A 25891-nucleotide genomic window follows, 5' to 3' on the forward strand; every position below is an offset into this window, starting at 1 on the left:
AATGATACACTGACAGCAATAAAAAGATACCTTTCAGGTAACTTACTATGAATCATAAAACTCTGTGGCAGACCTCAAAACTGGTCAAGCGGAGTCAGGGAGAAGCTCTGCTGTGCCATGTGTGTCTATGCCTAGAAGGGAAAGGACTTACAGCCCCGTTCCTGGGTGGGATCGTCAGCTCCATGTACCCATGAGGAATGTACCGCTGACTGTAATCAAAGCGCGGTTTCTTCATGAGGTGTGTTCTAACAGCTGAGTGCGCCCCGTCGCACCCTATAATGAGGTCACAAGTGACATCTTTGGGAATTTTGTTGGATCTGAAAAATAGAAGGAAACATCCCAAAAAATGTAGTGAAAATGCTGCTGCCCTGCCACGTGGCTGTGAAAAGCAATTCCCTCTGGGGAACTCAGACACCTTACTCTTCCACATTTGAGTCCATAGATTTAAAAGTGAGATGAAAACACTGGGACACTCAGGGTTTTGCTCATGAGAAAGAGAACAGTACACAACTGTGCTGATAACAAAGACATGCCAGGCCACAGGAGGTGACAAAGACCTGTGCTTCTGCACAGAGGACAAGGACCCTGAGAAAGGGAAGGGGCTGGAGTGTGTGGATGAGTGATGTGCCCACACCTTACACAAGTACCAACAGATGCGTGGGCACAGCACAGGTGGGGGCAGCGTCTCCCAGGATCATTGAGGTTGACTTCAGCAAAGGACATCAGAAGATAAGCTTAAGATCATCCCAGGACCCAGTTCCAGGACACCAGTCTGGAAGCACTCAGTTTCTTTTTATAAGTGGCACAGTATTTGCATATAACTTCTGTATACTTTAAAATCATCTTGAGGTACGTATAATACCTAGTGCACGGTAAATGTGGGCCTGAAAGTTGCTGTACTGTATTGTTAGAAAACAGTGACAGGAGAGAGTCCATACATGTTTATGACAGATGCCATTTTTATTCTGGAGTTTTGAAAATGCAGTTTCGTATAATAGTTTAGAGCTGAGGTTGGTTGAATCCAGGGACGACAAAGCCATAGGCACGAAGGGGTAGCTGTGTGATGTGTAGAAGGAGGGAGGGGAAGAGACTCTTAGATATGAAGTGAAAGGTCTAACACATTATCTGACAAAAACTAGAAATGAATCTTCTCTGCCAGAAGGATGATGCATGCAAGGTGACAATTTAAGAAAACTCCCTTGACAGTGAGAAGTGAGGCAGAGTGCAGAGGGAGGGGACATGAAGGGGACATGAAGGAGCCAGGCACGGTGGTGCAGCAGCAAGAGGGAAGACAGCCACTGCAACCAGCAGGGAGGGAGGCAGACAGCCTGGGAGAGCTTCCAGACCTCTGGAGAAGCAGGAAAAGAAACCCCAAGAAGGCTTCTCAGTACCTGGAAAGGGGACCCAGGAGTCAGGGTGGGATGTTTTGGGATAGTCAGCTGTTCAAGGCTTCCCACAAATTTGAGATGATGCAAGCTGTGCCCATGATGGCGAATTTAACATTTACTGATTTTCTTAGGACTTCCATAAGGAGAATGGAGAGAAAAGCCTGGACTAGAGAGGTTCATTTAGAGATAAGAATTTGCAAGAAGTTGTAGAATCCATGGCTGGGCACCCATGACGTACCCTGAGTGGGCTATGTGGCCTGGAACTTAGAGGACATGGAACTGGCCAAGAACACTTGGAAGAATGACAGAGAAAGGGAACAGGAGATTCAGGGTAGTGGTGGCTGCCTGTTTCCAGGGAGGCGAGTGTGGTCATCAGAGCATGAAAATGAAGAAGTCACTGGCAGAAGGTAGTATTCAGAAGGTGCCCAGGGCTTATTTTTTCTTTCTTCCTTTCTTTTCTTTCTTTCTTTCTCTTTCTCTCTCTTCTCTCTCTTTCTTTCTTTCCTTGGTACTGGGGCTTGAACTTAGGGCCTTGTGGTTGCTAGGTAGGCACTTTACTTCAGCTCCTTTTTACTATAGTTATTTTTCAGATAGGCTCCCATTTTTGCTGGGGCCAGCCTCAGACTGTGGTCCTGCTACCAATGCCTCTCAGGTAGCTGGAATTACAGACATAACCACCCCACCAGGCTTATTTGTTGGAATGGAGTCTCGCTACGTTTCTGCTTCTACTGGCCTCTTACTGAGATCTCCACCTCCCAGGTAGCTGGTATTACAGATAATCAGCCATTGCGCCCAGCCTCCACCTAAAATTTCTTGGCTCTAAAGACTGTTTGAATTTCCATTTCAATAATCATTTAACTTTTTCAAAAGAGCCAAAAAACAAAGTTTACAGTAGAGTGCTCCACTCCAGGCCTTCCCTCTGAGCCAGGATTACCCAACCACGGTGATCCTTCCTTCCTCGGGGTTACATTTCACCAGCCTCTGGCCAAAGTGCACCTTCGCATTGGGGTATGTCTCAACCGCTGGGGAAACAGAGAGAAAGAAACAATGGCATTTCAATTCTTGTTTCATTTAATCAAGTGGGACAGTTATGATAGCTATTAATTAATTACTTAGTTTTTGAGATAGGTCTTGCTATATATCCCAGGATGACCTTGAACTCATAATCTTATCTCCACCTCTTGAATGGTGGGATTAAAGGTGTGTGTCACCAAGCCTGGTCAGAGATTTATTCTTAACAATGCAAAATGAATTTGTTAAAATGGTAATTTGGCAACTGTTTGGCATAGTATAATTTTTAGTAAAACAGATTAATAAAAATGGGTGCCTTCATTTTTAAATACCCAACTGAGGCTGGCGGAGCGGCTCAACTGGTAGAGTGCCTGCCTAGCAAGTGTGAGGCCCTGAGTTCAAACCCCAGTGCTGCCAAAAAAAAAACACCCCAACTGATTGCATCCTGCAAACTCTTACATTCCTGTAATTGCTAGTACTCTAGAATAAACAGATATATCATATTTCAACAGTTGCTTCTCATTTAATTGTTTATATAAGCAGATAATATTAAATCCCAAAGAGTTCTTCACAGAGCACTGGTCTTGGATACACTAGAATGAAAACAGTTCATGAATAACTTTCTTGAAATGCCAATATTTTGATATATTAGATTCATATGTTTTATTATAATTCACCACTCCTGTTTTTTTTTTTACATGGTTAATATAAAGTTAAAAATTACACCTGTGGCTGCATTCATGGCCCCAGTCTGGACAGAACAGCTTGAAGATTCCAGGCTGCTGACTCGGAGAGTAAAGAGGTTCTGGGGGAAAAGACTGCTGAAACCGGTTTTATTCAGGATTTATCCAACTTACCTAACCACATGTTACCTTTCTACCCTGATTTGTTTAACAATTATTAACACTGCATAGAAGAGTGACCAGTGACCCAATCCTAGTGAAATGCTAACACAGGGATCTGAGCTGCTTACAGTGTTTTTAGAAGGGAGATGAGGTAGAAAGAAAGGAGCATTTGTAATTGGTTGACTATGTGAAATGGGTGCTTATACAGTTGATACCTTACAAGAATCTGAAGTTTATATGCCAGACAAAGGTTGGCCAAGAGAGTTGTGCCAATTTTATTAACATTAACACTTTATGAACTGCATGTTGTACAGCACAATCTTAAAGAAAAGCATCTGTACACCAGTGTGTACCTTTGTTATACTAGAAGATGTTTCATATATAACATTGGAAGCAGAAACGGAGTTGTTAAAAGCATGGACTCAAGTTCAAATCCAGATTCTGACACATATTAACAGTGGGACCTAGGAACTCTAAGCCTCCCTTTCATCCTCTTCTTGCCCAACAGCTGTTGAGAGAATTGTACACATCAACGCATACCCACCACTTATCCCAGGGACTACACTTCAGTGAATGCTTACTGTTATTTCTGTCTTAGTAAATTCAGAGGATGCTTCAAGGAGGATGTCTTAGGTCTGCTATACTGCTTTTCTAAAAACTGTCTTGTGGTCTATTTGCTTTCAACATGAATACACTTAGGAAACTGACCCTATCTCCCTGTAACCTATCCAAAACAGTCTTCCAAATATAGCTAAAGAGATGGAGCAAAGAAGAACTCTAAGCTCCCTCATAAGTCTTTGGAAAAACAGCTGGAGTGACTTCTCCACCACACACCCTCTCCCAGTTCAATCCCATTTGTTCAACTCCATCCACTATAACGGACACGTGGCCATCTCATTTTGTGTGGGGACTGGGGAGAAACAAGGAGAGATCACATCGAACCTCTGCTCTCCAAGGGTCAGAGGCTGCTCAACTACATCAGGAGGAGTAGGTCTAAAGGATAAGAGGACGAGGGCTGGAGCAGTGACTCAAGTGGTAGAATCTTAAGGTCCTGAGTTCAAACTCCAGGGTCACTTAAATAAATAAGTAAAAAGAAAAGAGAGTATAATTACTTTGCTGGCGATGAATCTCTTTAGTTGAAAGACTGAAGAGAAGGAACTAGTATGATCTAGGATTAAACTTAGTAAAGATTGAAAGGCTAGAGGGCTGTGACTACAAGAGTGATTTACAGTCTAGGGACTTTTCCATTAACTGCAAGGCCTTTTTAGTCGCTCAATGCAAACTTTACAATGTCCTCTTTCTTAACCTCTTCTACTCCTACTTATTTGGTCTCCTACAAATATCATGAATCTACACTCTCTCCTCCAATTATGTTACTGTCGTGTTAGCCAGAGTCCCAGTGACCCTGCAACGCTCTCAAGGTCGCAACCCTCTCTCAGCCTCCACACTGCTGCTTCTCATCTTCCTGAAATGCACATCTACTCATGACTTTGCAGGTTGTCTCTCCATCTCTGTTGTGCCTGAGACTGTGAGTTCTTTGCCTGAGAGTGAGCACCCATGAATTCCAGTGCCTGCGAGATGACAGGTCTCCAGCACAAGATGAACAGGTGGTTTTCATTTAGATAATTGATGGATAAAAAAGATACCTTGGATTCTTAAGGGCTTTGTAATGTACAAAAACCCACAAAAAGGAGTACTGGATGCATCCCAATAACTCACAAGACAAGCGAGTTCATGCGTTTTAATCAAACTGGTGAATAAAGGCACTGGACTTACCAGTCAGTAGATCCTTGTTTAAGTTTTTTCTGCTTATAGAAAGAATATACTGCAAGAAAAACAGAGCAGACATTGTTTCTGGAAAACGGACAAACTCTAAGTTACTAAGCAACAAGTTATCTTTATTATTTAGAAGAATAGTTTTAGCTACATGGTCTTAAAGCACTTCAACCAAATACATTAATACAAGGCCTAAATTTTGCTAGGCAAGATGGTTTATGCCTTTAATCCCAGCATTTAGGAGGTTGAGAAAGGAGGATCCCAAATTCCAGGCCATCCTGTGCTAAATATAGTGAGTTCCAGGCCAGCCTGGGGCTATGCAGTGAGAGTCTGTCTCAACAAGGCAAAACCAAACCAAAACACAAGCAAAAGAACACAAACAAAAAACAATATCCAAATTTTCAACTTAGGTTTTTTCAAAGTTTGATACTATAAAAACTAAAACCTTCTCTTGTAGCTAAAATATTCATTAAGATAGTTTGGTTTTAATAACAAATCATAAATGCCATATTTTTGTCTTAGGTCTCTAAATGTAGATGTTGTTACAGTGCATTTCAGTAATGACAGCATCACTGGAATAAATGTACTATTTCCCAAAAAGGCAACCCTGAAGGCCTCATTTCCATGTCACGTGTGTGTGTGTGTGCGCGTGTGTGCTGGTTGTGGTGGGGGCGGTTGGGAGGAGTAGGACTGACTCTCGCTGGGATATATGTTGGTTGTTTCTGACTTTATAGGACAATTCAGCTGTGCCAACCATCCTATGAGGCAAGGTGGACACAGTGCCTAGGATCCACAATACTTAAGGAGTGCATGAGAATATTTTAATTTTAGTTTATTTTAAAATCAGAAAGAAAAAAGTAAGTACAATAAAATGGATATGTAGTAAATCCTGGATTGTTTATATTCATCTTGTACCAATAAATACATAAAATCTAATTTTTAGTATTTACTGCTTTGTAGAAAAAGAGCCTACCCAGGGCCCCAGGAAAGTAACAACATAGTCTTGCAATTCATGTTGAATTTATTGTTCCAAATTATGGAACTCACTTTTTTTTTTTGACTTTTTGAGACAGAGTCTTGCTATGTAGCCCAGCCTGGCCTCAAACTAAAAATCTGCCTGTTTCGGCCTCTCAAGTGCTAAGATTTTTAAAAAAATAGCTTTAATATCTGTTGAATTAGTATACATTAATATTATGGGGGGGGTCACTGTGGTGATTTCATACAAGTGTACAGTGTATTTTGAACAAGTTCACCCCCTCCCCAAATGCTAGGATTACAGGCATGTACCACCTCACCTGACTCATCACAATATTTTTTAACACAAACATGCTAATTTATGACTCTTCATCTTATCACAAAGTAGAAATTTTACCTTAACAGCTAAATCTAAACTTGGTATAAAAACAACTTGGTCATACTGAAGTGGCAATGGCCAAAGAGAAGCTTCCTGTCTTTGCTGTAAAATAAAATTAACAGAGAAGGAAACTCTTCACTCTGAACCTCATAGCACTGTTTGCAGTCTTCTGTGTTATCAATCACTGTGTTTCAGTGGAAACCAAACTTCCTGCTCAAAGTACATCAGCCAGGGCTGGGGTGTAGCTCAGGTGAAGAACATTTGCTTAGCATGTGCAAGGCGCTGGGCTCCATCCCCGGCACTGCAAGAAAACTAAACAGTGCTAGGAAACATTACATTAAAGTGAAGAACATATTCTTTCCGGGTTATTTATCAGGCTTGGTTGACATTTGTCATCTGGGAACCGACAGACACATCAGTCCTGCAGGAACACCAGAATGTTCTTCTCCAGTCTACTTCAGGAGTTGTCATCCCTCCTGCCAAGTCGCACTTCCCCAATCCCTGTTCTAGAGGCTAGTCTTGTGAAGAATAGATAAGAATAAACAAGTCAAAGGTATAAAGTGGCACTTTTAACCCAAAAGGTACAAAATAACAAAACAAGAGGTGAGATCATATCCTTTTAGAGATTTGTACAACAATGGTTGTAACGCTGACAATTTGAGATATATTAGGGGAAGGGTTTACTTTCTTTCTCCCCAATGCCCTGGAAGGAGAAGGCTTCCTAGAAGGGGCTGCCTCTTCATCTGGAGTTTAGGCACTGAGGAGGGCCAGCGGGAAGCTCTGAGAGTCAGAGGACTTGACAGTTCCCAGGGTGGTGTGGGAAGGAGACAGCATCTACCCAGACAGGTATCAGGTGGAGTGCCAAGAAAAAACAAGGAGGGAAAGCCAGAAAAGTGACCAAAAGGATTCTGGATGTCACATGTTGACCATGGGGGATTTCTAAACTGTTTGCCTGTCCTGTGCAACAAGGTTCCTGCATGGCTGCAGAGCTTCAGCTGAGCCTTTGGAGGTCGATGAAGCAAGGGATGATCTTCATCATGAAGATCTTTCAGATCTGGATCATCATGGAACCCAGCCATTCACCAGGTGAGAGGGCATCAGGTGCCAAGGTGCAGAGGAGGCCGGAGAAGGTAGGGTCTGGGGACTGTAGGCATACCTTTGTACTTTGACAAGCTGTGAAACTGAGCCACTGACAGCAACTTTATGTATCACTTAAAGGGCAAGGAGGTTGTCAAGTTTGACTGAAATATAAATGTAATGATGTAAAAACTGAGAAACGAGAGGTGGCTGTAACTTTAATATTAACTCAGTTCTTAAGAATTGAGAAAGAGGACCTGGAGTGACAAGCACTTGCCGGTAGGCCCAACTCCATAGGTCCAAGACTGCCAGGTAAAAAACAGGAAATCCTATCTGAAAAATAACTGAAGCAAAAAAAGGTAGGGCATCTGCCTAGCAAGGGCTAAGAATTGAGCAATAGCAGGAATGGTGGGTGAGGAGCCAGTAACTCCCTTTTGTAATGCCAGGAAGGCTCAGAAATGGGAACTGCCTCTCTCTCTCTCTCTCTCCCTTTCTCTCTTTCTCTCTCTCTCTCTCCCTTTCTCTCTCTCTCTCTCCTCTCCCCTGACACTTGATTGGCTTGGCTGGGACTCTGGAGAGGGTTGGAGGTGACTGGCTTGACCCTCCTCTGCACATTCCCCGCCAATACAAGAGAGGATCCTTCCTCACCCCATTTATTTCTCTCCCAGTGCTCAACATGCAGGTCCGCTGCCTGTTTCCTTATCTACGAAGCAGGTGGCTGGAGTCACTGAATGTAAAGTCTCTGCTGTGCTCGAGGGTATTTACAAGTCCTCTCCTTGTGAATGTCTTAGAAATGAGGTCTCTCCCAGCTCTCCTCCAGAGGTGGCTTCCCATTTGATCAGGAGGTCTATTTTGCTGCTGATTTGAGATTTCAACAAAATATCTCAAATCTCACTTTCTCTCTGCTGTCTTCTTGAAAATTCAAATTCTTCTCCCTCTCTGAACCACTTAGCATTTCAGGTCTTCACCCTACTTTCAAGCTCCCTGAACTCACTCAGCAGCAATCTCTTCCTCGTGAACTTGTGACTGTCCCTCTGTCTCCACCAGGTCCCAGGTCCAGGCTCCCCTCTGTTTGCTCAGTAAGCAATGCAGCCTGTGGCACGCAGGACAATTACTGTTCACTGGGATAGCACATGCAGTACACACGGCTTATACTTGATTTGCATGTAGAAATCTTACTTGCCTGTTAAGGAGAGACAACTCTTGTGTCTTCCACAGCACCCAGATCAATCTGAGGCTACTAAAGCAGGATATGTCGACTAGTTGACAATGTTTATCTCACTACAGATAGCTGTGTAGACTTTCTTCCCATCCTTCCCTGGCCAGACACATATGTTAAGACTGTACCTATGTTCTCATAATGCCAAAATAGGCAGTTTACTATTTTTTAAAAGCTGTTAATAGAAAATTTTGGCTCTTGCCCCATTCCAAAGCCCCTACTTATTGAATGTAAACGCTGGGGATCGTCACACTACACAACAAGATCTTTTTCTCAGGAGATACATGCTTTACCTCTTGCTACTTAAAGTATGGTCCACAGACCAGCAACTTGGCCACCACCTGGGAGCTTATGGGAAATCAAAGCCTCAGCCCCTGACCAGCTCTGCAGAAACAGACTCTGTACTATAACCAGAGGAGTCTGAGAAGTCCTGATCAGAAGGACACGAACCTTACTCGGGCTCCATGCTTGCTAAGGCATGGTTGGGTAAAAATAATGCAAGTTGGAATTTTTCTCTTGTTGGTGGATGTTTGGTGCCTTTGCTCTCTCTCAAGGAAACAAACTCAGAAAGCATAATTACGAAGATACATATTTTCTCCAATTATGTGTGCTACTGTGTGAGAGATTTCAAAAACACAAAGCAGGGTAATTGATTTTCTTTCATAAACTCTATATTACCATGTAGCCTCTGTTGTTTTAGAAATTATAGAGCACTGAAAGCATTTCTAGTTCCTTCTCTACATTCTATTATAAGCAAATTTGGGGCAAGAGGTTAGTTAGAGAAAGGCAACAGCAGCATAAAGCCCTCCAGAGTTGTTCCTGTACACCATACATGACACAATGTGCTCATTTTCTCTAACTGAAAAGGAGATGGGAGGCAAGGAGCATCCCAGGCAGCCAGCCAGGAGCAGAGCACAGAGCTAGGAATGGCCTAACAATAGAGCGGTAGTAATAGCTCTGTCTTTGTAACATAAAGTATGGGCTGGACTGTTTTGAGCATGTCCTGTGGATTAACTTGATAATCAGCATATATGCTTCTAGGGTTTAGATTGGGGCAGGCAATGTCCAAGGTGGGGTTAGACAGGAAGGAAGGTATCAAGAAACAAGCAGTGAATTCCAGACTTTATAATTAACTCACAAACCAGTATCTCCAGGTAAACCCACCTGAGAGTTTGTCCCATAGGGAAGGACGGACTTCTTTCCTGAAAGATTATGAATCATTCTTCCTCTCATAGGAATACCTTGAGATACAATCTGAAAAGAACCAGAAATAATTATTGCCATTACTGTAACATGGCCTCATGAAAGTAAGATAGATGAATTGAAAACATGATTTTTAAATTACTTCCCTCAAACTTTTTTAAATTATGAAGGACAGTGGAAGGTCAGTGTGTTGAAAACCCATTTAGTCAAAGCAATGCTCCTGAATATAGCAGTATGTTTTTGCCTTAGATCTTAGAAGTGACTGAAAGTTTATCATAGGTTTTGGGAAGCGACTCATTGTCAGAGAGGCTAAGAGATTTTCTCATGAGGATGACAATGAGCTGCATGAGGAGAAACCTCAGGACTCCTAAACTTTATTGCAAATCTCTTCTTACTTAAGACTGCTGCTGTTTGGAAAACAGTTGTGGGAATGCACTTGTGTTTACTTATGCTATCAAGGACACACTGTGGTGCTGGAGTTACAGCTTAGTGGTGGAGCAGTTGCCTAGCATGCAAGGGGCCCTTGGTTCAATTCAGAGAGAGAGAGAGAAGAGAGAGAAGTGGGGTTTGATTCAAAAGCCTTCTATTTTAGACTACAATGCTGTGTATGAGAGATTATGGCCCTATGTAATAAAAGAAAATGGAGTTCACCTGCCTGCTCTCACCTGGATGCATCTCAACTCCCTCTCTACTTAGGCAGGGATCCGCCATCCTGTGAGAACCCAGTGTCAAAAGGAATCATCAGGTGGAGTTGTGGTGTCCCCCTGTCACCCCAAGTCCCCTGGGTGCCTCAGGTGCCAAATGTTCAGCCTCTTGTCAAATCTGGAACCTTGAAAACCTTTGTAGCATGAGTTTTCTTTCATTCAGCAGAACTTGGCATTCAATGTTACTTCAAACCAGGATAAAATCAAGACCATTAAATTGTTGAAAACTATCAGGTATTATTTTTTCTAAGGAAAATGTACTGACAAGGTACCTGATCTTCCAGGCCAATGGCTTTCAAGGCTTGTCGTCCTCTATAAGAAAGAGCCAGGTTAATGCTTCTCCCACGTGCAGATGTAGCCAGCCGGATATCTACAACATTGGAAGTGACTCTGTGTTATGTACACCTCCTTAAATCCTAGACAGTAGGAGCATTTCACTACACTTGAATAATTATTGCATTCTGAATCAAATTAATCATTAAATTAAATTTAGATCACTGGGGCTCTTAACAATCCTCACAGTTCTTATTTTAATTTTTTATTCAGAAAGTCTAAAGAGAAACAGAGGTGGACGAATCAGAATCACCTCTCACATTTTTCACTGTAGACTCACCTTCCCTGGCTTCATATACATCCACTTGGAAATTTCTCCTTGCCAAGAAGCATGCATTTAATGCTCCAACCTAGGAAGCAAAATAATTTTGTTCAGATCTTCCATTCATATGTGGAATTTTTGTTGGCAAAATGAAACAATGTGTGTGGATACAATTTACTAGGCTTGTTTGATACAGTGACTTTTCACAGTCACAAGTGAGGAATAAAAGGCAAAAGTAGTAAGGTTAATTAAAGATTAAGTGGCATAATTTTAGGAGTAGTTTTTTGTTTTATTTGTCTTTCTTTTTTTCTTGCTTTTTATAGTAAGACACAACTTTCATACAGGAAAAACATAGAACATGTGTAGCGGGGCTGGGATGGGGCTCACTTGCCTAGCAAGTGTGAGGCCCTAAGTTCAAACCTTAGTACTGCAAAAAAAAAAAAATCCCAACCAAAACATGTGTACTGTTTATAGAATAATTAGAAAACAAAACTTTATAACCTTACAGCCCTTATAACTAACACATCAAAAAATAGAATATTCCCAGACTCCTACAATATCCCCCCAATTTCACCTAATCATTGTAGCCTCATACCTAGAGACAAACATTATTCTGATGTTTATTTTCCAGCCTTTAGATAAGTCTGTCTTTATTTGTAAGTATTCTGATGTTTTTGTTAACCCATCCTTGCTTCTTTATAGTTTTGCTACTTAGGTATATGTCCCTAAGCAATATAGTTCAATTTTGCCCATTTTTGAGCCATATAATTAGAGTTACATTCTATTTTTTTCATCTTGCCTCTTTAACACAGCAGTATGTTGATAACAGCTCAATGTTATATACACTTCCTTAAATCCTAGTACAGGACAAGCTACCATTGTACTTGAACAATTATTGCATTCCGAATCAAATTAAAAGACTTTCTAATTCTTCTAAAGAAATGCTAATGGTGAATTACTATTAAATTATTGGGTCTTGTGTTTATGAGGTTCATTTGTGTGATCCCATGTGAACTTGGTATCATCTGCTTCTCTACTATGCAAGTTTTTGTGAAGTCTCACAGACAATCGATCCTGCTGTCAAGGACATTCATGTTCTTTTCTGGTAATATGATTTAACAAAGTTTCAGCACATCTCTTGCCTGTGATCCCACACATATGTGGTGGTTTTTCTTTAAGGTTTATGGACTTTTAACTGTATTATAGGCAAACAGCCTTAAAATTTGTGCTAAGGCTTTTTCCCACCATAGCTTCTGATGGTTTGTCTTTGACAATACTTGGTGTTCCCTGATTTCTAAATATTCTGGGTAAATATATCAGGCAAATGTAAAACTGAGCCCATATTTCCTCATAGCATGATAGTTGACTCAAACTGGACACTGGACAACTTTAAGTAAGGTCTCATCCAGGTTCATTTCTATTATTATTTTAGTAGATACTTACAGTAACCAATTTAGGTATGTGTCTTCATAGCTGAGGCCAAAAATTAGCTTTTTTTTGTACCTTCCTGATCCATTTAGGATGTTAGGATGGTGAAATGTTGTCTACTTCTTCCTACATAAGTGAAATGATTCCTTGAATACTTAATAAAATTTTGCTTAAAAAGAAAAAATACTGCAGGAAAGGTGGAAAAGAGAGCCTTCTTAATTTTCAATTTAAGTAATCCCTGCTTACTTAAAGTGTTGAGCACTTTCCCACACATCCATTGGCCATTTCCATCTTGTCCTTCACACAGTGTCTGTTTAAGCCTTTTGCGGGTTTTCTATTGGGTTTTCTGTTGTTCTTCTACTGATTTTTTAAGTTGTTCCTGATTCTGAGTACAGGATTCTTGTCATTTTAAAATGCTGCAAATATCTTCCTCCATTCTATACCTTGCTTTTTAAAGTCTACAGTATGTTTGGAAAGTGGGAAGCTCCTTGCTTTAATCTAGTCGTATCCATCCATCTTCTATTTCATTGTTAATGCACTTGGTGTCTTGTTTAAGAAATCTTTCCCTATTCTGACAGAATTTTTCTGTCAACTGTCTTCTCAAAGCTTTATACGTTTGTCCTCCTGAGAGTGCTGTAGAGGATGCAGTGGCTTCTTTACTGCCCCATCGTTAGCAACTTGAATTTAGTAAGGTCGTCTGTATTCAATTATCACACCTGAAGGTTGTTTTTTGTTTGTGTGTTTGTTTTTGCTTCAGTACTGGGGCTTGAACTCAGGGCCTACACCTTGAGTCACTCTGCCAGCCCTTTTTGTGATGGATATTATCAAGATAGGGTCTCTCAAACTATTTGCCCAGGCTGACTTTGAACCACGATGCTCCTGATCTCTGCCTCCTAAATAGCTATGATTACAGGCATGAGCCACAGGCACCTGGCCACAACTGAGTTTTTTAATAGTATTCAATACCGTTAACTAAACCTTTCATCTTAGAATGTTAACTTTCCTTTACTTTCTGGTTTTCTTAATGCATTTTTCTGACCATTCCCTCTTTCTCTCTTTTACCTTTACAAGGAAAGACAACCAAATGTTGGAGTTTGTCAAATCATCCTCCTAGTCTATCTGCGATAGCCATGGTGATATAAATTTATGTGCTTGATCCAGATCTCCTTTTCAGCAAATGCATGTCATATTTAATTAATGTAGTTGCTTATATATCTCAAATTACCTCCAAATCAGCATATCCATACGAAAGCTTATGATCCTAGCCTCCTGCCTCATTAATTTTCTACCAGTGAACATTTTATGCCAGTGAACATCTCATCCATCCAGCTGCTCAAACTAGAACGCTGGGAGTGGTCCCTGGCACCTGTCTCTCCCCATGCTCACCTCCAGTCCAAGCCCTATCACTTCTACCCCATAATCCTGTCCACCTACTCATCCCTTTCTGTGTTGCCATTCTGTTCCTAGTGTTCATCATCATGATGCTTGACCGATACCAAGTTTTCTGTCCATCCCATCAGATTCATTTGGCCTCTTGCAAGCTTATTCTCTACGAGCAGCCATTTGGGGTGGTGATGTAATAAGTTCCTTGCACAACACCTCTGCTGAGAGGAAAAGGAACTCAGCGACATGAACCTGGCATTTGCAGTCACTCCTAGAGGAATCTCTACTGAGAATTCCAGCACAATTTTTGAGAGTCCTGTAAGTAGAAGGACAAAATTGAAGTTTGGAACACCCAATCCCCCAATTTCTGTTCGGGAGGGCAGGTTCTGATGAGCCACACCCCGTCTCCTGATTTGGATAAAGACTGGAAGGTGGCACAGCTTGGAGTGGGGCAAACTGGAAAGAAACCAACAGTCAAAAGGACCAAAGCTTGTCTGGAAATCATCTCCTAGTCTTGATCTGATTATTCATCTGAGATTGCTGGTAACCATGGACACCCAACAGAAGCAAACATAAATCCTCTCTGGACAATAATGACATCATCAAAGCCCTCAGGTTTTCTCCATATTTTACTATACAAATCTAATCATGTCAGCCTTCTGACTCAGCCTTGCTAGGCTTTCATGTGCTTGTACTGACAATGGACAAAGAAATGATGGCATATTCACAAAATGAAATGCAATAATATGAATAGATCAGCAATACTACAAGTGAAAAGAGTAAGTCTCAGGTGATTTCATTCTCATGACAATCTTACAAAAAACAATAAAAATGAGCCATATGCATAGTCATATATGCAATTTTTAGAATATATGCATTTTTGAGGTACTGGGATTTGAACTCAGGGCCTACACTTTGAGTCACTCCATCAGCTCTTTTTTCAGATGGAGATTTTTCAAGATAGGCTCTTGCAAACTTTTTGCCTGGGCTGGCTTCAAACCGCTGTCTTCCAGATCTCTGCCTCCTGAGTAGCCTGGATTATAGGCATGAGCCACCAGCACCCAGCTAGAATATATGCATTATTGATGTATGCTTTTATGATTGTGTATATGATAAATATATAGATTAAGAGGCAAAAGAATGATAAATAATATTTAGAACAATGCTTCTAACAGATGAGGCAGAAGCATAGAGGTTGACAGAAGTCACTGGAATATATTCATTCTTGTGTTGAGTAATGGGTTCACATGTGCTTGTCATTATTAATAAATAAATAAGCAAAATAGTAAATAAAAGTGTCTTAGCATGGAGTGGTTGCACAATCAGGAAGCTGAGGTAAGATTGCAAGTTCTCAGCCAGCCTGTTTATACAGCAACTTCCAGGCCAGACTTGGTTACATAGTGAGACCCTGTCTCAAAAAAAGTGTCTTCTCCAAGACCATAATAGTGTGTCAAAGGTGATGGTAACTGCTATTCTGTGTGTTTATTTCCCCTTCTCACTTTCTGTAAAAAGCACTTAACTGGGAATAACTGTCAATGACACGTGTAGTGGTTAGACTGGCAAGACAACTAAGAAGGCAAAAAGGTAGAAATGGAAATAGAAATGTGGTATGTCAGCCATTTGAAGCCCACCAGAAACTCCTGGTTGAGGTACAGCTGGGTTCCTGACCATAAACAGGGAAGGAGGGTGATGAGAGGAGAGAAGAAATAGGCAGGATCAGACACCTGCAAGCAATACAGCAGATTTCACAAAGCAGTTTCCACTAAGGACGTGAACAATTATAAAAGTCCTACATTTGGTTCACAGCACCAAAAGTCTTCAGCAGTGAACCTTTGATCACACAATACCTGTACACTAAAAGTTCTCTTAACAGGGGGCCTCGCATGTCTGTGTAAAAGCTAGGCTCCAAGGACACTCCTTTGTTATATAGCTATGGACTTAGTTTACCCCTTCCCCTCTGTCCTCTTTCTTTTTGTCTCCTCCTACTCCCCTCACTGCAGATCCTGTGTTTTGACCCACCTTGGTCCATATTGGGATGCTCCATTTGCCAATTAGGAACATTATTTCCAAACATATTTTGTATAAATGCCAGGGCATGCTTAACACATGTGTTTAGCTGGTGTGCTTTTCTGGTGGCTCCCAGGTGACCCTCTAGCTGTGATTGTTCAACTACTCAATGACCATGATAAAATTGTTTGCTCTGGCTTGGATCTTAATGTCTCCAAAGGCCAATAGGTTAAGCCTTCATTCCCAGTTTGGGAGTGTGATGGGAGGTGGTGGAATATTTAAGAGATGGGGACTAGTGGGAGGTCTATAAATCATTGGGGGAGTTCCCACAAAGGAGGTCTGGAGACCCCATCCTTTTCTTCTCCCTCTTTTCACCTCCTCACTACCATGAGACAAGTGGTTTTTCTCTGCCACGTACTTCCTGCATGGTGTGCTGCCTCATCACAGGCCCAAAAGCAACAAGATCAACTGATCATGGACAATATCTCCAAAACCAAGAGCCAAAATAAACCTTTTCTTTTTATAAGCTTATTAGTACCAGGTATTTGTTATAGTGACAGAAAGCTGGCCCAAGCCTTTTAATTTATAAATGCTAACCCTAAAAGGAAGAGGATCAAGATTACAAAAGTTCATACATTTATGTATATTTATGTAATATGTTTTAAATTAATCTGCTAATGTAATATTAAACACGTGTTGAACTACTTTTGACTTAATGAAACATCATACATGTTTCTGAGTTTGTTATTAAATATACTTTTTTTAAAACTTGCTTATATTTCCCTGAATCTGTATTTATTTATAGAACTATACAATTTGATCCCTCAAGAACTTGATCTTTGAGTCAGATGTGGTGACACCCACCTGTAATCCCACCACTTAGGAAGCTGAGGCAGGAGGATTGCAAATTTGAGGACAGCCTGGGCTATACAATGAGACCCTGTATCAAAAAAACCAGAATTTAATTTTTTGACATATCAATATGATAAGAAGAATCAGATTAACTCTACCTGATAATAAAGCACACAGTGTCTTTTAGGGAGAAGGTATGCTGACTTACACTAATAAAAAATTAACCATTCAACAAGTGGCTTCCTACTTTGTTAGCTATTACACCTGATGGAACTGCAGGTGACATGCCAGTGAAGCCTTACCCTGAGCTCTCTAAAGCACGACATCATCTGCACTTAGCCTCAAAAGCCGAGCAGTGATCCTGATGTTCCCTCCTCTGACTATGACAGGGTGAATTCACTAGCTGCTTTCTTTGGGGACTCTTAGGAACACTTGCTTGTGACTTTTTCTCTAGCCAAGATCTTTCTCCTGACTCCTTCTTTGATTGTGGAATCTGTCTACTTGTGTGCATTTCAGGCACCCCCATCTCAGCATACCTAAAATTCACCTCTACCCTCTCCTTTATTTGAAATTCCTAAACTTCCTCCTCCTTCTGAATTCTGTATCTTGGAAAATTCCATCATGAATTCCCCCACCAGCATAGCTGGATAAAATTTATCATTCTACTCTATGTAAAATCTACAGTTCTCTAGGCAACAAGGCCTATTGATTCTCTTGAATCTCTTTCCAAACAATTTCCTCCAACCCACACCACTTACCTTCCCTGGCTCCTCTTCTATCTTTTACCTGCACTCCTGAGCATTTCTCATAAACCTTTCTTCCCTCACTCTCTATCTAATCAAGCCATACCCCACTAGTCACCTTCTAAAACAGAAATTGGGCACTGTATGTTCATCCTTTATTGGCACCTCATATATCCGCAGGACAAAGTCCCAAATTCTAAACATGATGTAACAGATTCTTCCGTGTGGCTGAGCCTGTCTCTCCAGCTCATTCTTCATTATTCTCATGAACTATCTGTAATGTTACCGGAATTCCTGCCTATTTCTCAGCTATGCCACGCACTTTTCTACCTCTGTGCTTGAATATAGTGTTCCTCTACTCAAGCTATCTTTCCCTGTCTTTGGATTTGTGAAATGTTTATCCTCCTCCAAGTTCATATTCTCAGAGCAGTTTTTCTGATACCTCTACTCCTCTGAAATACTTAATTGCCTTTTCTTCTGGAAATCCACAGATACATATTTGCATACATATGCTTTCACATCTCTCACAATTATTCCAACCTAACTTTTCCAGCAGGCTGTAAATTCTCTGAGAGGAATGATATTTGTATCAAACTTTCTGTTTCTGGTACAAACCCCAACACCTGCTACATAGTAAGAAACTGAGGCTTCTAATAAAAAAATTAGAACATACACATAAACATGAAAAAAGAATCTTACCACTAGGAATAACTAGTATGAATGTCTTTATATAAAGTACATGATATTTCTTTTAAAAATGATAGCAGGCTTTCTTTCATTATTTCTTTCAAGAGACAAATAGTACAGTGTGGAAATATTTTCATGACAGAAAATGCCTTTGATAAAAATATTTAATAATTGTGCTATAGTTCGTTGTATGCAGTACACTTACATATAGGTCTCCATGTTGCTTTAATTTTTAGATGTACAAACATTTATGTGGCACACATTTTTTTCCCTAAAAGTCCAGTAATGGTGTGGTTCTGCAGAGGGCAAGTCTGCATGAAAGGGACCAAAGACCCCTGAGAGTCCCCCAGCTTTCTCCTAGCCCCACTGGCTCCTGGGCTTTGTTACTATGGAGGAATGGAGTTAGAACAGCAGAGGAATGAGAAATCAGAGAGAAGGGATAAAGAAGAGCGAAGTGAGTGGGGAGGAAATTTAACCAGCCCAGAGTACAGGAGCAGTCAACTTCACCTTCCTTTGTTTGGTTTATAAGATAACTGCACAGCCACAAAAGCGTCAAAGCAAGTGGAGCAAGATTATTTTTAGGAGGTTTTGTTGTGAATTTTGAATAGTTGCCAGATTTGGTATTCTAAAGAAACCACCTTAAAGACTCTAACCACTTTTACTCGCTCTTCTGTGGAAAGACAACAGTTTCTTTCAATGTGATGTCACACACAGGCTGACTTCAAGGGAGAGGAAGCTGATACTGCTGTGTAAAATAGCCTATATTTTAAAGACTACCCATCTTTATATCATAAAATAGCTTTCAGGAGGAAAAGTACTAATTTAAGATTGCCATCAACAGTGTGTGCGAGTTCTCTTTTCTCTCTGAGTAGATAGACAGAGGAATGGATGCAGAATAAGTGAGTATGGATAGACAGACAAAAAATCTGAGAGTATTGGGGGAAGGATGGTCAAATTGGGGAAAGGAAGGAGAAGAGGAAGGGGAGGAGAAGGAGAAGAAGGAGGAGAAAGAAGAGAGGGAGAAGGAGGAGGAGGAGGAGCAGGAGACACAGTCTTTGTAGGAAATTAACACAGCTTTGGCTGTGTGAACTGATAGTTCATCTCAGACACTACTCATCAGGTAGCAAATAAAGTCTGAGGGATGAGTTTTCCATATGTAGGCAAGAGGACGGACTCTGAGGCACAAGACTGTTAGGGAAAAAAAAATATATATATAGCTAGCATGACAGCTACAAGAAAGCGTGTCTGATAAGAGGAAGTAGAGCTCAAATACAAAAGAGATTGAAAGAGGCTAGTAGAAAGATAAAAATAGGTCTCTTGACATTGAACAAAGGAAGAATAACTTCCACAACCACAAAAACATCCATTCTACTTCTGTTTTTAGAAGGCTATAGCTAGGGCAAAACTGAGGGCCAAAGATCAGAAAAAGGTGAATAGAGATTTTAGTATTAACAAAGTAAAAATTATCAATGAAGGCTAACAGTAAGTCCTTTACATGGCATGTATCATTGATATTTACAAAAAAAAGTATTTGAACCAAACTACATACTTGTGTAGATCCAAGATTATAAGACACTTCCCTATTGACATGTGTTGAGGATGTTTACTTTGGGGAAAGGGAAGATGTCCAACTGACATTAGATTTTTTGCGTTTAGGAAGGGCTAGGTCGAGAACGAATGTGGAGATCTGTGAATGAGGAAGAATTAAAAAGAAGCAGAACTGTGGAGAGAAAAGGCTCAGGGATCCAGTTCCAGGCTAAGATGAAGAAGCTGGCCACAGAGTAAGCTTTCCAGAGTGTGGGCCGTGCTGCAGACCCACCTGGTCCCATCTCCTAGCTGTCCAGCACTGCTTTCTAAATTCTAAGCCCAGTGAAGATGGTTGGTGAGGTGGACAACTGCTGAGGAGACAGGGCAGACACAAAAGGGCCAATCTGGCATCCGTAGCACTTTTTGAGCCTGAAATCCGTGAGAGAATCTAACATCTGTAGCTGTGAGACAAAGCCTTTCAAGAAGTCAAAGCTGAGCAGCTTCCAAGGTGCACAGATGAAGTGATTCTACCATGAGGAGTTCAAGGTTTCCTCAGGGAGAAATCCAGGGGTGATACCCACAGTTTTGTGCCTTCCAAAATCATAAATCCTCTTACGTGTGTGATATCTCCCTTTGGATTTCTAAGAGAAGTTTTAAATACCATTACCACTGCACCCTAGTCTAAGTCTTGGGCTAATATAACAGCCTCCTAACTGCTCTATGTCGTCTTCCTACAGTTATCCCAGTCATTCTCTGTGGAAAAGCTTGAGGTATGTTTGTTTGTTTGTTTGCTGAAATGGGGGCCTCACTATGTAGCCCAGGTTGGCCTTGAACTCATGATTATCCTGCCGCTACCTCCCAAGTACTAGGAATATAAGCATGGCCACCACACCCAGCATGAGGGATCTTTTACGATCACAGTTACATTTCTTACTTAAAATCCTCCCATGGATTTCTACTGTGCTTTGAATATGATTTGACCTTCCTGCCTGGTCTTCTAAGATCCTACAAGAGCTGACCTAGCTTCCCCGGTCAGCTACTCCTCTGCTACATTAACTTTTGCCTTCCTTTCTGCTCCTTGAACGTGTACACCTGATTATAGTCCCAGGGTTTCTCTTCTTGCTGTTCCTTCTGCCTGAAATGTTCTTTTCCTAGATCTTCCATGATTGGTTCCACATGTAGTGTCTGGTGGGTCACAGCCCCTCTTCAGAGAGGCTGTCTTTGGCCACACTCTAAAGATAGACGGGGTACCCTCTATTGCATCACCCATCTGCATTTCTCCCATGGACTTTATCCCTAACTGAAATGATCTTGTCTCCTTCTTCATTGTCTTTCTCCTCCCAGGAATGCTCACTCATGTCTCCCTGCTACCTAAAAAAATTTAGGTACATCACAGGTGTTCAATACAATTGGCCAAATACATGAATTCACATTTTGTTCAACAATTTCATAGGAAAGAATTAGACAGAAGCCAGATATAAAGCAAAGAAAATGTGTCATATCCAGTGACCAACACAGCATATGACAGCAGTCCTTAGCATTTTGAATTTAGAATCAAGGTAACCTCATATAATGTTAGATACTCAACAAATTCTGTTGAGTAAATAAATGAGTGAATGAATATGCACCCATGAGTAAAAAGCCTGAAAATGAATCCTAGCTACCCAGGAGGGAGAGATCAGGAGGATCACAGTTTAAGGCCAGCCCAGGCAAATGTCCAAGAGACCCTATCTAGAAGATAGTCGACTCAAAAAAGGGCAGGCAGAGTGGCTCCAGAGTCCTTGCCTAGCAAGCCAGCCTAGGGAAACAGTGCAAGACACCCTATCCTGAAAAAAACCCAGCACAAAACAGAGTTGGTGAGTGGCTCAAGTGGTAGAGCACAAGTGTGAGATCTTGAGTTCAAACCCCCATATTGCCAAAAAAAAAGAGTAGTAATAATAGAATACCACCAATGGTAATAAAAATCTGAATTGGTTCTTACCAAGCCACCCCCGATGACAACGACTCTTTTTCTTTCAATGTCAGAGGAGTCCATAACTGCCCAAGTGCTTTTGACAACTGTTGCCGCTGTCACAGAGGGAACTCTCTCCCCCACACCGGTTTCTCTCTGTCTTTATACTGCCCCAAACCTAGGGAGGGGCTCTGTAAGCCACAGCAATGTTTAGTCAGGGTTAACTTCATTCGAAGTCCAAAGTGCAATCAGAAAAAGAGAACTCATTGCCACAACCACATTTTGGAAACTCCAGCCAAGTGAAGCCATTCTCTTGCGTGTATGACACAGATTTTTAAAAACAGTCTTCTGGCTCTTCTTCTTTTCTATAGCATGCTAGTTATTACTCATGACTAATCATGAATGAAACTTCCCTGTCTGAGGTCCAAAGCATCTTAAACTTCTCTCAGACACCAACATGATGTGATTTTGCTACTTATCTGTGGGTTATTCTTGTTATGAAGACCAACCAAGATTTTCTTCTAAAAGGTTCTTAAGACTTTACTGGAGAAAAACTTTTGCCATGTCTTAATTAATGTTCTCCTGAGCAAGATTTTTAACTGCATCACTGGCCATACTTCATTCTTTTAAGCACCAGTGTCTAAGACATTGAGAATCTAACCCAGGTGATTATTTCACCTTGGCTGGGCTCTGTACAGTCACTTCTGGCTTCATATCATCTATTCACTCTTTTATCTTTCTTGCCTTATTTAAAATGTGTATTATTTGGTTTTGTGCATATCTGCGAGTTGAAATATTTTCTGGAATATGATTTGGTGTAAAGTAAAATAACAGAGATGAAGATGCTTTTTCTCTTCCTGGTAAGCACACAAAGAATTCAGAACAGTTTTTCTCTGGATAGGAACTAGAATTAAACATCATTCAATAGTGACCCCTGGTGGATAAGTACGGTTAGATTTGTTAGAAAACTTTTTGCTAGGTATTTTTATTTATTTATTTTGAATAGGTAATATATTCACAGAAATTCAAATATAAAGCAAGATATAAAAAGGATATACAGTGAAAGATAATTCTTCTGATTTCTTTCTCTTCGGCAATCTATTTTTCTTGCCTAGAGTCAACCATGGGGCAGTGCTTCTGGTGGAGAGATCACCCTAGTTTTCTACAGGGTTTGTGTATCACTCCCTCCCCTCCTTCCCTCCTCACCGCTCCTCCTTTTCTTTCCTCTCATCGTTCTTTCTTACTTGCTCTCACTCTCTGCCTCCTACTCTTCCTTCCTTCCTTTTAAAATGTAATAGAAAATTGTACCTTTTAAAAAGCTTTTTAATAAAACAGGTCCTGTCTGGAGTTTGGTGTCAGTGGGAGGGAGGAGGATATAAGGGAAGGGTGTAGGAGGGTGAATGTGGTGCAAATATTATGCACTCACGTACGAAAATGGAAAAATGAAACCTGTTGAAACTGTTCCAAGAATGGGGGGGAGGGGAATAAAGGAAAATGATGGAGGGAGTGAATTCAACTTTGATATATTGTAAGAACTTTTCTAAATGTCACAATATACCACTAGTAAAACAATCGTATGATTTAAAAATTATGGACTACAGCACAGAAGAGTAAGATATGTAAAACACAAATGTAGAGTATAATGACTTCCTGCAAAGCAAGCACCCTAACACTCAGGTCCAGAAAGAAGCATCTCCAGAACCACAGAAGCCTACGTACATGACCCTTGTGCATCACGCTTCCTTTAGAGGCAACCTCCTTTCCAAATTTGTCACTTCCTTGTTTTTACTTAAGATTGGACTGCCATACAACCGTCTCTAAAATAGTTCTGTTTCTCTTTGTATGAACTTTGCTAGAAATGAACTCATACTGGGAATTTTTTTTGTAACTTGTTTCTTTTTCTCAGTGTCGAGTTTCTTAAGATCTATTGTCGCATGTCTCTAGTTTAGTCAACTCCTTTAATGATTAATGAAGTTGAGCTCCTTTTTACCTGTTTGTTGCTTTTTTTTTTTTTTCTTCCTTTGTAGGCTGGTGGAGTGGCTCAAGTGGTAGAGGGCCTGCTTAAGCATGTGTGAAGCCCTGAGTTCAAACCCTGTACTGCCCCCTCCAAAACAGTGTTTCTTTTTTTGCCTAGACAGTGCTCATTTGTTGGGGGAGAGGTCTTTTTCTTAAATCTCATTAGATATAAGCTTTGTTGTACATACATGTTGCAAATGATCTCTTAAATGCTGTTTGTCTTTCTGCTTTCTTAGTGATGTCTTCTGATGATAATATATTCCTAATTTTAACATATTCAGGTTTATCCATCTTTTCCTTTGTGATCAGATATTTTCATGTCATGCTTTATAATTTCTTTCAAAATCTTGAAGTCATAAGATAGTCTTCCATTTTGTCTTTTAAAGATTCTTAATTTACCTTTGAGTTTTAGGTCTATAATCAACATGTAGTTCTTAATGCATGCTACGAAATGGAAGCCAAAATTTGGTTTTTTTCCCCAAATGAATGTTCAGTATCCCCATACTAAGTGAAAGGTTTCCCTTTTCCCACAACTATCTTTGTGACAGGTCTAGTGTTCACATGCGTGAGTCAGGTTCTAGGTTTCTATTTTATTTCATTCCAGCTAGTCTATACTTACCTACACTAATCCCTGCTCTAGATTTAAAATAGCCCTTGGGGCCTTGATCGACTTGCCCACATTGTTCATACTTTCGTAATGATTTTTGGAGCTTTGCATTTCTGTTTATTTATTTATTTACTTATCTGTTTATTTATTTATTTTGTGGTACTGGGTTTGAACTCAGGACCTCATACTTGCTAGGCAGGTGTTCTACCACTTGAGCCACTCCACCAGTCCCCCATTTATGTTTTAAAATTAGCTTGCTAACTCCATTAAAAAAAAAAAAAAACAAGAAAGAAAAATACTTTAGGATTTTTTTTTTTTGCTGGAATTGTTTCAAGGCTGTAGCTCTACCTGGAAAGAAAAACAGATTTGAATCCTGAGTTTTTCAATCCATGAACACAACACACATTACTAGTGAAAAATCTTTTACATTAGGAAGCTTAACAGATGTTAAATTAATTTTTATATTGGTTACCATTTACATATTACTTCTTTTTCAACCTTTTGATTTCAACTATCTTGTATAATCAGGCTTTGTTTGTTTGCTTATTGGGATGTAGATAATGAACCCAGGTCCTCACACTTGGTAAGAGCGGGTTCTCCCACTGAGCTACAGCTCCATGCCCCAAACTTATGCTTTGAAGGTGGCCTTTGTAAGCAGCATTCAATTGAATATTTTTTTAAAATCCAGCCTGTAATCTTTATCTCTAAACTAAGTATGGTTTTCTGTAGTTTCACTAAGATATATTCAAGAAAATATTTTTCTTTTCTTTTTGCAGTACTGGGGTTTGAACTCAGGGCCTTGCACTAGCTAAGCAGGTGCTCTTCCACTTGAGCCACACTTTTACCTTTTGTTTACTTTTTCAGATAGGGTCTCATAAACATGAGACCCTGGGTCTCAGACTTCAACCCTGTAATCCTCCACCTCTGCTTCCCATGTAACTGAGATCATAAGTATGTACCACTGTGTACATCCCTAAAGATTTCTTACTAGGGAATCATTGGGTGTTCTTGAAAGTGGAATTTTTCTTTCTCCTGTTAGTTCTAGAATACTCTCAGTCACTACCTTTCCAACTTCTTCAGTGTCTCTTATCCTTTTATCTGTATTTTTCTCTTTTGTCTTTTTGTGCTTCATTGTGGTTAGTTTTACTGTATCAATTGACCATGTGTCTTTTATAACATGAACCTTTTAAAATTTCTTCTTTTGGAGGTACTGGGGTTTGAACTCAGGGCCTTATGCTTGTTAGGCAGGCGCTGTACCACTTGAGCCACTCCACCAACCCACTCTGCTCTATCTTTTATATTTATTTATTTTGGGTTTTTTCTTTTTTTTTTTAGACAGGGTCTTGCTATGTAGCTCAGGCTAGCGTCAAATTCATGATCCTCCAGTCTCAGCCTGATACTTCAACTCTTATGTCTGACATACAGGGACGCACCTCATAAATGATCTAACTAGATAAGGGTCTAGGACTGTAGCTCAGTGGTAGAGCACTTTCCTACTACTATGTGTAAGGTCCTGGG

The 25891-nt window shown here is 40.5% G+C and overlaps 1 protein-coding gene across 2 annotated transcripts in view; it reads right to left on the minus strand.

The window, feature by feature from the left end:
• Positions 1 to 21927, minus strand: part of Kmo (kynurenine 3-monooxygenase) — a 44683-nt gene extending 22756 nt beyond the window's left edge. The window contains exons 1-8 of one of the 2 annotated variants that reach the window (XM_074047209.1): positions 21781 to 21838; positions 16855 to 16930; positions 11191 to 11260; positions 10850 to 10947; positions 9835 to 9924; positions 5021 to 5069; positions 2323 to 2410; positions 152 to 317 (exon numbers count right to left, since the gene is read on the minus strand). In XM_074047209.1, the coding sequence (XP_073903310.1) occupies positions 152 to 317; positions 2323 to 2410; positions 5021 to 5069; positions 9835 to 9903 (372 nt within the window). In that variant the 5' untranslated portion in view covers positions 9904 to 9924; positions 10850 to 10947; positions 11191 to 11260; positions 16855 to 16930; positions 21781 to 21838. Of the gene's footprint in view, positions 1 to 151; positions 318 to 2322; positions 2411 to 5020; positions 5070 to 9834; positions 9925 to 10849; positions 10948 to 11190; positions 11261 to 16854; positions 16931 to 21780 lie in introns of both variants that reach the window. The other variant, XM_020174735.2, reaches the window with a different exon arrangement.
• Positions 21928 to 25891: the final 3964 nt, after the last annotated feature.

The sequence above is a fragment of the Castor canadensis genome, chromosome 11 (assembly GCF_047511655.1).
Source record: "Castor canadensis chromosome 11, mCasCan1.hap1v2, whole genome shotgun sequence".
Lineage (NCBI taxonomy): Eukaryota > Metazoa > Chordata > Mammalia > Rodentia > Castoridae > Castor > Castor canadensis.